This window comes from Bactrocera oleae, chromosome 6, assembly GCF_042242935.1.
Source record: "Bactrocera oleae isolate idBacOlea1 chromosome 6, idBacOlea1, whole genome shotgun sequence".
Taxonomy (NCBI): Eukaryota; Metazoa; Arthropoda; class Insecta; order Diptera; family Tephritidae; genus Bactrocera; species Bactrocera oleae.
Window position 1 is genome coordinate 4,387,332 of NC_091540.1, and position 10,022 is coordinate 4,397,353.

Here is a 10,022-nt window from a genome sequence, read left to right on the forward strand (position 1 = left end):
AATTTTTTGTTATTATTACAATCTTTTTTTATAAAAAATTTACTGCTAATTTTTTGAACCAAAATTTAATTTTTTTACATTTTTGTCATTTTACGAAAAATGGATATAAAACTAAACACTTATAGACATACTTTTTACTAGACATTTTCATGTAGAAGAAGATCTCGTTTAATTTTGTTTGAGTTGATACGCTTTCATAGAATCACGCTCATCCGTACAGGCCCACTTGAAAAAGCTGATTTCGTGGATTGGCCTCAAAGCCGCCATTTTATATCAAAATGTCAATTAAAATTTATTTATATACTCAAATGAATTTTTACTTGTAATAAAACCTGAAAGCGAGATATTCGATTCTTTTTTCCTTGCTCCCAGAAGAAATTGTCAAAGTTAGGCATATTCTGATCGCTCCAGACTGGTTCGAAAGCCTTTGTTCGCAATTTATACCAGAAGTAATTATACTTGTAGCATCGAAGGTTGTAGTCGCTTATATGTACTATCCATAATTTATTTTCTGCTACCAGCATTAGTCTGGAAATCCAATACTTTCCTGTCGGTGACTTTCAGAGTACTCAGATAGTAGCTCCTGCGAACATTAAAAAAAAGTTTTTTGGCCTATCATTTAAGTTGGAATGAAAACATGGGGAGAGAGTTGGTTGGCTTATTGAATAACGAGATGACGCTACGGTCGGTATCACATACCATTCGATCAAATTTGACCCGGACTGGATGATTGTAACGAACTTTTTGGCCAACCAAATTGCATTAAACTTTGGCATACTTGTCTTGGCTCAAGAGTTTATTTTAAAGACGATAATAAAGTTTTGTATTAAAATACGTGAAAATGTAGTTTTTTCCGGTCCGGATAAAATTTGATTAAAAGGTATATTGTCCGATTTAAGAACTTTTCCTACACTGAATTTGTTATTTTTGGCGCTAAATTGTTAATTTCATGTCTCGCTGTATTAAATGTGTATATGTATATATGTATATTTGAATTTTACTCCAAAAATATTAATGATTTACAACCGAATTCTTAATGTTGTTTACGCCCACATAACCTCCAACTACCTGCGCCACCCGCTGCTGTATATTAGCGACCACAAATACACAAACAGATTTCAAGCCGTAGAAATTTCTACAATCAAATGCAATTCATTGCATATGACTTTCGGTAGGGCGTATGGCATATAAAAGGAAAGCGCTGCGACTACGTGTATTATGATATGTTTGATTGCCACTAAATTGTTACTCATACGTCATGTGGTGCCGTTAGTTGCTTACAAGCAAGCGCATAATTCCACTAATGCGCGCATTTATCTCACTAATGATGGCATACATTTGCATAAATTTGATGCCTTTCAACTTGTCGCAGCTGGATTTAATCATATATCTTTATTTTTACTAATTTCTCGTTTTGTTGTTATTTTTTTGTGCTCGTTGCAGCTTTGCTAATTACTCGACTACTTTGTAAGCGCATACGCTCGCCCTCCTGTTTGCCTGCCTGCCCGTTAGCCTGCCTACAATAAAAAAAAACAAAAAAAATTAATAAACAAACAAACAAGTCACTAATATACATAGAGAGTCAGCAAATAACTACTCAAACAACAATAGCAACAACAACAACAGCAAAAGGAACAGCAAACGACTTAGCAGCGTTTCAATCAATTCAATTCAATTCAACCATCAATTCATCGCTATTCATAGCAATATAACCGAGAGTACGCTCGAACGCAGTCTGTCGACGTCATCGTCATCGTCGTTATCGTCGGCAGTTTGTCAACAAATTCACACACACACATACATTTAAGCGCATATGTTATTTCTTGTTGTACATAGCAGCGGATCTCTATTCTAAGTTGATTTGGTGCACCTTTGGCTTCTACAAACGTTAGCCAGTTTCTTCGTGCACAGTTCGTCGTTTGACGTGCAATGGCAACATGGACAACGAGCAGCCACATCAGGAATTAGTCAAGTGCGTACTGGTCGGTGATACTGCCGTGGGGAAGACGCGTTTAATTTGCGCACGCGCATGCAATAAACATGTTTCGCTGTCACAGTTGCTTTCAACACATGTGCCCACCGTTTGGGCTATTGATCAGTATAGAATCTACAAGGATGTAAGTAAAAAAATAAGAAGTATTCACTTTGATTCCCTCATTAACAGAATTTTTAGCGTAGTTTAATAACCGTTCGCATTAGACCAAACACTTCAAGGCTTTAAAATTAAAACACCAAACGAAGTGCTCTGAGTGGTTTAAGAAAGACTGAAATAAAAAGTGACCACAGTTATTATGAATATATTTGCAACACAGTGTCTAGAAGAAAATTCGCTTAAACATATGTAGCTGCGGTGTTTAATGCTGTAAAAACTTTTTGAAAAGTGGGAACAGTTTTTTTATGAATAAACTTACAGCAAATATGTCTGCAAATTAGATTAAACACACATAGCTTCAATAATAACTACTGAGATTTGTTTTTAAAAAGTGGGAACAGTTTTTGATGAATAATTCTACTACATAACGCCTTCAAAAAAGTATCTGCTACATAACTTCGATAATGAAACTATGGAAACAGTTTTTAAAACCACTACAACGCTCTTGAAATACTTCTTTAACAAAGAAATTAAAGTTAATACATAATAAAGCAGTTCAAAGTAGGGAAATACATTTCTTTAAGATGTTGTCAATTTGTGTTGAGCTGCTTGATGTCAAAATTATAAATTATTAGTTTCAAGTAAACGTATATATTTTCTCATTTAACTTGTGAACTGTTAGTAGGCTTGTTAATTTTTTTTTTTCTCAAAATACAAGACATAGTTTTAAATTAAACATTGCTACAGCTATATTTCTTGATCATTCTGCAGTCAAATTTTAAACTCATGACTGCAATAATTACCAAAACTCGAGTTGTGATGACAAACTCAATTGCGAAGAATTGTTTTTCTTAAGGAATAGATATATTTGCATTACAATGCAGCTTTTTAAGATTGTTGCCAGTTTTTAAAAACATTAACTGGAAACAGTTTATAGAAATTTTTTACTTAATACGAATGCAACGTTCCAAAAATTATTTATATTTTATTAAAAAAGTAACGGCTTCTTATGCAAACATACATTTTATAGGTACTGGAACGTTCTTGGGAGGTAGTGGATAGCGTAAATGTATCGTTACGTCTCTGGGACACATTTGGTGATCATGACAAAGATCGAAGATTTGCTTATGGACGGTAAATAAAAAATATCCTGCGTTAAATTAATATGAAAATTACTTCTAAATGTTTTTCTAACTGTTTTCATTTCTCTTACACAACTACAGATCAGATGTCGTACTGCTATGCTTCTCTATTGCCAGCCCCATATCGTTACGCAATTGCAAAGCAATGTGGTATCCAGAGATACGTCGCTTCTGTCCAGATGTGCCCGTCATTTTGGTAGGATGCAAAAACGATTTACGTTATATGTATCGTGATGAAACGTATCTCTCGTATTTTGGCGAACGAAGCACCTTTGTACGGTAAATTTATTGAATTTATTGTTTGAACTTACTTGTTCACTGCAAATTCAAAACTCCTTAAACAGTGCTGCACTAAAAAGTGACCTCGTTATGCCGGATGAAGCGCGTGCCGTTGCGAAAGAACTGGGCGTTGCCTATTACGAGACGAGCGTTTTCACATATTTCGGTGTGAATGAAGTATTCGAGAATGCCATACGTTCGGCGTTGATTGCGCGCCGACAGCAACGTTTCTGGATGACGAATTTAAAGAAAGTGCAAAAACCGTTGCTGCAGGCACCATTCCGACCGCCCAAACCGCCACCACCAGAAGTCACCGTAGTGGTGGGCAATTACAGACAAGACATGTACAACATGTTAATTTCGCAAACCCACACGGATCTCATACTGGTGGTGGGTGCGAGTAAATTTCCGGTGCATCGGTTTATGCTCGCTGCTGCGTCGAACATCTTTTATCGGCTACTGAATACAGAGCTAACCGATATGGGTGGTAGGAGTAGTAGTGAATCGAGTATGGTGAGTACAAATGCAGTGCGGTGCATCAGAAATATGAGTCAATAGAAGCTAAATCAAGTGGACAGAGCTCTCATGGCTGAGCAATTTATAAAATTTGATCGTTTTGTAAAATTGTTGTTTTAGTTTCGAGCCATAACGGCTGGGAACAGTTAGTTTCGCTAAGAAAAGAGTTTAGACGCATAATAGTAATTTATTTAGGAAACAAATGATGTTTTTGGACATTTTTACGGTAGTAAATATATTTCGCGCAAACTGGGAACAGTTTCAACTTTGAAATATGCTTAGAAATGTTTCGCAATTTTTCTTTTGCCTCAAATGTAGCATAAAAACAATTGCTGTGTTTATTTAACATGGTGAAAAAATAAAAATTAAAATTATTGGTACAGGGAACAGTTGAACTAGCGATCGCACAATATAACTATAATAAGTTTGCAGCTACAAATGGTTATTGAAATGATATAAAAAATAAAATTAACGATTTTTTTTACAAAAATTTTCAGTTTATTTTTGAAACTTTTTTTTTCTACATATTATACATATAATATAATATATATACGATAGAATCAAACTGAGAATGATAAATCTGTATTTTCATATAAAAGGCTTTAGTAGAAATATAAACATTATAAATAAATGATTGAGCAATTATAGTTTTGAATGTAGTTCACTTGTTTGGGAACAGTTCTAACTTGAACGTATTACTTACCTTTTGATATTTCCAAACTTATAATAGGGGTTTTTATATTTTTATTTTTATAAAAAATTAAAAGTTGACATTTGTCTTTTTTTACATAGCATATTTATAAACACTCTCTCCTCCTAGGTGAGTTCCACATTTGGCGAAGCGACCACAGCGGACTTTAACGACGACACTGAGTGCCTCATAAGGCATGAATCGCGTACACAAAGGTACTAAAAATAATTATAGACATTCGTTTTTATATATACTAATCTTGCTTACTGTATTGGTAGAATGTGGGAACAGCTGAAACGGCGTTCCAGCTATCAGGCCTTACCGCTAATCGAAACCAAAAAGCCCAGTGATCTCTATAAGGACCTGCATCATCCCATATTTCAAAATATACGCTTAGTGCAGATGGAAAATACGCGTGGCATCAACGTAACACAAACAATTGTCACACTGACAAAACTCATAACACCACAAGCGTTGCAACAGTGTCTGCAATTTATTTATACCGGCACAATTGAAAGAGAATTTCACAATTTGCAGGTAATTTCAAGTTAATTAAGTGGAGAGGGTTTGCCACGAAGTATGCAACACCCAGAAGAGAGTCGATATTGACATGCCCATCTGTCTGTCCGTCTGGCTATACATACGCTCATTTGTCGGAATCGCCGATATGTCACCACTATAGCATATAGCTGCCATACAAACTGAACGCTCAAAATCAAGCTAAAGATCTCTTTATACCCTCTCATATTATAAAAAAATGCACCTGTGAAGGATACTATGGCTTTGGTGCGACCAAAGTTAACGTTTTTTCTAAATTCTTATTTTACTTATGCTTCATATCAACTTCTTCCATGTAGGAAGTTAAACAAGCTGCTGATTTCTTAGAACTGCCTCAATTGACTGTATTACTTTCCAAGCCACAAACACTTTTAGCCAGTTTAAACGATGAACCAAATCAACATTTTTGTCTTGTAAGTCCAGCGACGCTATATAAACCGTTTCGCATGCTATACTTATGCTTCTATTTTTACCATAGAGCATTAAAGAGAATATGGAGAAGCATTGTATTGGCGATGGCTGTTTCAGTGATGTCACCTTTGAGCTGGACGATGGACAGATGAAGGCACATCGCGCTATATTGGTTGCACGCTGTGATGTTATGCGCGCCATGTTGGCCGGCGACTTTCGTGAGGCGCACTCGAGTGTGGTGAGTATACGAGCACATATACATACATAGATAAACAACAGTCTGATATGAACACTTTTTCGCAGATCGTTTTTCCCGGCGTCACGATTTACACGTTTCATAAGTTACTTTGCTATTTATACACAGATGAAATACCGCCAATTTCCGCAGATAAGTGTTTAAATCTTTTGGAATTGGCAAATCGTTTGTGTTTGCCAAGATTATTGAATTTGGTAGAGTGTCGTGTGATTGAAGACTTAACGATGATATCGCAGAATGAAACGAATGAGACGGTCGATCATTGTCTCAAACTACTGGAGCCGGTGAAGGTGAGCATATATGCTATTGCTTGAAAATTACACACCTATTATGTATGGCAATAAGGGTTGCGAATATTTGGATAAAAAAATTTTCGAATTAAAAATGGAAAATCTATTGTTTAATCAAAATTAAAATATAATGCGAAATTGGAATAAAAATTTAATACTAATTTGGTATTATTTTTTTTATTTAAGTTTTTAAATACGATATTTGAAATTTAAAAAAAATATTTTTAATTTTTCAATCCGTTATCTGAAATTAGAAATTTGATAATTATTTTTAATTAAAATTAACGGGATGACAAAATAAAAAAATTAATTTAAATATATATATATATAACATATAGTAGCAGCAAGCAACTATAGCATAACAACCAATTGTCTTCCTTTTATTATATAACTTTTCAATTTTTGTTTTTCACCTCTATCACCCCCTTTAGCTGCACAATGCCCATCAACTGGCCGAATGGTGTATGTCTTATCTGTGCGTCAATTACAATATAATATGTAAATACTCACTCAAAGGCCTCAAAGCACTGCATCAGGATAATCAAGAGTATTTACGTGAACACCGTTGGCCACCAGTATGGTATTTAAAGGATTACGATTACTATCAACGTTGCATAAATGAAATGAATAAGGAATTAAAGAATTCACGTCGTGATTCGCGTAGTGATGACGAAGGTTGTCTCTGTTTTACGGGCGGTAAGTGTCAAAGCACTGTTATTAACAACAACAACAAAACTATTTGACTGTGTGCTGTACGAACGAACTGGAAATTTCGACCGTTGCAACAACTGCCTCAAAGTGCAGTGCTATGAAATGGGCGTCAGTCTAGAAAATAAAATAAAAATAATAATAAGCAAATAAATGTATGAATTCTGAGACCGCCCGCGTTTTCAACGTTGACGCAGTGCTCTCAAGCAAAAATAGCAACAATGCGCACATTAGTTGTACTTCGAAAATATTATAAATTCTTTTTATTATTATTTTTTAAACATAGTTCCGTACTGCATTTGCAGGTTATAGCTATCGTTTTTAAATTTTCTACTCGCATACTCGTGTCGCTTGGGTTTGTATTTGTAGTCGCTCAGTCATGATACTTCCCAACACACAAGTGTTTTGCACAAAGAAAACTCGCCGTGAATGAAAGCGCCATTTTCACCTCTACCCAAATGTTACTAAACATAAATACATACATACATGCATATGTATCTTGTAAAATCGTTCCTCGCACTCATTTTAATTTTCTGTTTTAAACTATTGTTTTTATTATCAGCTTTTTTATTTTTATTTTTTTGCACGTTTCCAAATTTCGACATTCAATTCAAAAATTTAATTATAATATATTATTTAATTTTTTATTTTGTTTTATTTAAGAAAAGATTTACTTAATTTGTTCGATTTTCGTTCGTTTGAATATCAGTAGATTGTTGATGATTGCTTTTATTATAATAATATTCTTTTTAATTAATATAAATATTATTTAATTTGAATTTTTGGAGTATTTTTATATTTTTTTACAATTTTAATAATTTCAATATATATTTTTTTTATTAAAAAGTAAGATTTATTTAATTGGATTAACGAAAAATAAATAAGTTAACCTTTTTTATTTGTTTTTATATATTTTAAATTATGAACTTTTTATTTTATTTGTATATTTTTTAAAATTTGGCTTTTTTAATTTTATTTTATACTTTTTAAATACAATTTTTTTTAGTTTATTTTATTCAATTAAATTTTTATTTACAATAAAAGCTACTATATTTTATCTTATATAATACCATTAATTTTTGGTGTTTTTCATTTGATTTAACAGAAATTGGTTTATTATTGCTTTTATTTAATTTAATTTTTTTAATTGCATATTTCTTATAAATTTTTATTATTTTTAATTCAAAATTATTTTTACATTGTAGAAGTGAACAATAATTTTAGTTTGAAGCTTTTTCTTTTTTATTAATTGCCTTTAATTTGTTTATATTTTCTTTTAAATTGTTTGAAATGTGCTTTTTATTTATTATCTCTCTCATTTTTAAATTAAAATAAATTGTATATATTCACATAAAATCAAATAAGTAAATAATAATTGGATTTTTGAAAATTTTTTTTTGTATTATTATTTATATTTATTATATTTATGTAAATTTTTAATAATTTATTTTTTTTTCTTTATACATTTTTGTCACTCCTTAAATAATAATAATTTGATTTTTGAAGCGTTTTATTTTTATATAGTTAATTTCAACACAATGAAAAAATATGATGTTGTTTGTTTAATGACTGTAAGCTTATTGAATATGTTTGACAGATGTCACGCCAACCAAACAGAAAAAAAATTAAGCCTCGCAAACAATACATGTTTTTGTTTTGAAAAATTATGATTTCTTTATATTTTTATACAAAGTATTGTAATAAGTTATTTTCTGTACATATTTACGTATTTATATTATAATGTTTGTTTGTTAAGATGATTATTCTTTAATATTTAAAAAATATTATTTTAATAATTAATTTTTATTTTTGTAACTATTTGTAACTATTTTTATGCAGTAATGTAATTATTACTATACTTTTATTAATTTTTTAATTCAAGCTCAATTTTTGAGCTATTAACTTTTTTTGTATATATTTTTTTTTAAATTTTTTTATTTTCTAATTTTTTATTTTTCGTGTATAATTTTATATAATTTATATTTTTCTTATCTATTTTTTATGTATTTTATCTTTATATTTTTATTTTGTATACATTTTATATTTTTATTTAATTATTTTTTGTACATTATATTTTTAGTTTGTTATATATTTTTTTATACATTTCCCTTTTATATTTTATTTTTATTCACTTATTCTGTCTCCTTCTCCTTGCATTTGCTTGCTATAATATTTATGTGCGCTTTTTCTTGTTTTCCTTAAAAATTTATTCCGCTTGACCAACTGAAATGTTACTTCTTCAGTTTGAACCTTATTTGCTCTTTGTTAGTCTCTCAAATTTACTTAACTAATTTTCGTTTCTTACTTTTATTACTTTAAAATTCAAATTCATGCCTCAATTTCATAAAAGTCAAGCTAGTCAAAAATCTAACAGCTTGCAACACTTTGCAACCACCTCTCCAAGACCCAATACGCCGAACACACACACTCAAGTACATTCAGACATTTGAAACCTTAACACAATCACACACATATATATCTTACATACCAACACACATACATACAAACATGCATACGGCCACGCCCCCTGCAAATCATGCACTGTTTTATTAATATTGAAATTTGGACAAAGTGTTCTCTTGGCTATTAGGCAGCAGCAATGGCGGCAAATCGAAGCGTGGCAACGATCCCAATGGCAATGGTGGCAGCGGCACCGCTGAGCATAGCACAACCGATAATCAAATCTTCAATAGCACAGCGAATTCGATGAATCACATTGACTTGGAGGCGGCCGAAGTGGACTTGAATCTCTGACATCCAGCCATCGGGCACAGAAGGTACCACTTATAAATTATTACTTTTTTTATACCCTGAGTAGGATATATTAAGTTGGTCACAAAGTTAGCCACACCCCGAAGGAAACGTCGGAGAACCTAAAAAATATATTCTCATATATAAATAATTAGCGTGACAAGCTGAGTCGAATAAACTATACCCGTCTGTCTGCCTGTATATAAGTGAGCTAATGCTTCCGTTTTTAAGATATCGATCTGAAATTTTGCACACATCATTTTCTTCTTAAGAAGCTGCGCATTTGTCGGAACCGCCGATAACGGACTATTATAGCCAAGCAAACTGA

The 10,022-nt window shown here is 32.1% G+C and overlaps 1 protein-coding gene across 2 annotated transcripts in view; it reads left to right on the forward strand.

Moving 5' to 3' along the window:
* The window catches only part of RhoBTB (Rho-related BTB domain containing), a 33,496-nt gene that overhangs the window by 17,295 nt on the left and 6,179 nt on the right, over positions 1-10,022 (forward strand). The window contains exons 2-12 of one of the 2 annotated variants that reach the window (XM_014237609.3): positions 1,444-2,117; positions 3,123-3,226; positions 3,316-3,513; positions 3,579-4,026; positions 4,850-4,935; positions 4,999-5,257; positions 5,578-5,691; positions 5,757-5,927; positions 5,993-6,235; positions 6,667-6,931; positions 9,516-9,720. In XM_014237609.3, the coding sequence (XP_014093084.2) occupies positions 1,938-2,117; positions 3,123-3,226; positions 3,316-3,513; positions 3,579-4,026; positions 4,850-4,935; positions 4,999-5,257; positions 5,578-5,691; positions 5,757-5,927; positions 5,993-6,235; positions 6,667-6,931; positions 9,516-9,697 (2,250 nt within the window). In that variant the 5' untranslated portion in view covers positions 1,444-1,937 and the 3' untranslated portion in view covers positions 9,698-9,720. The remainder of the gene's footprint in view (positions 1-1,443; positions 2,118-3,122; positions 3,227-3,315; positions 3,514-3,578; positions 4,027-4,849; positions 4,936-4,998; positions 5,258-5,577; positions 5,692-5,756; positions 5,928-5,992; positions 6,236-6,666; positions 6,932-9,515; positions 9,721-10,022) is intronic. The other variant, XM_014237611.3, reaches the window with a different exon arrangement.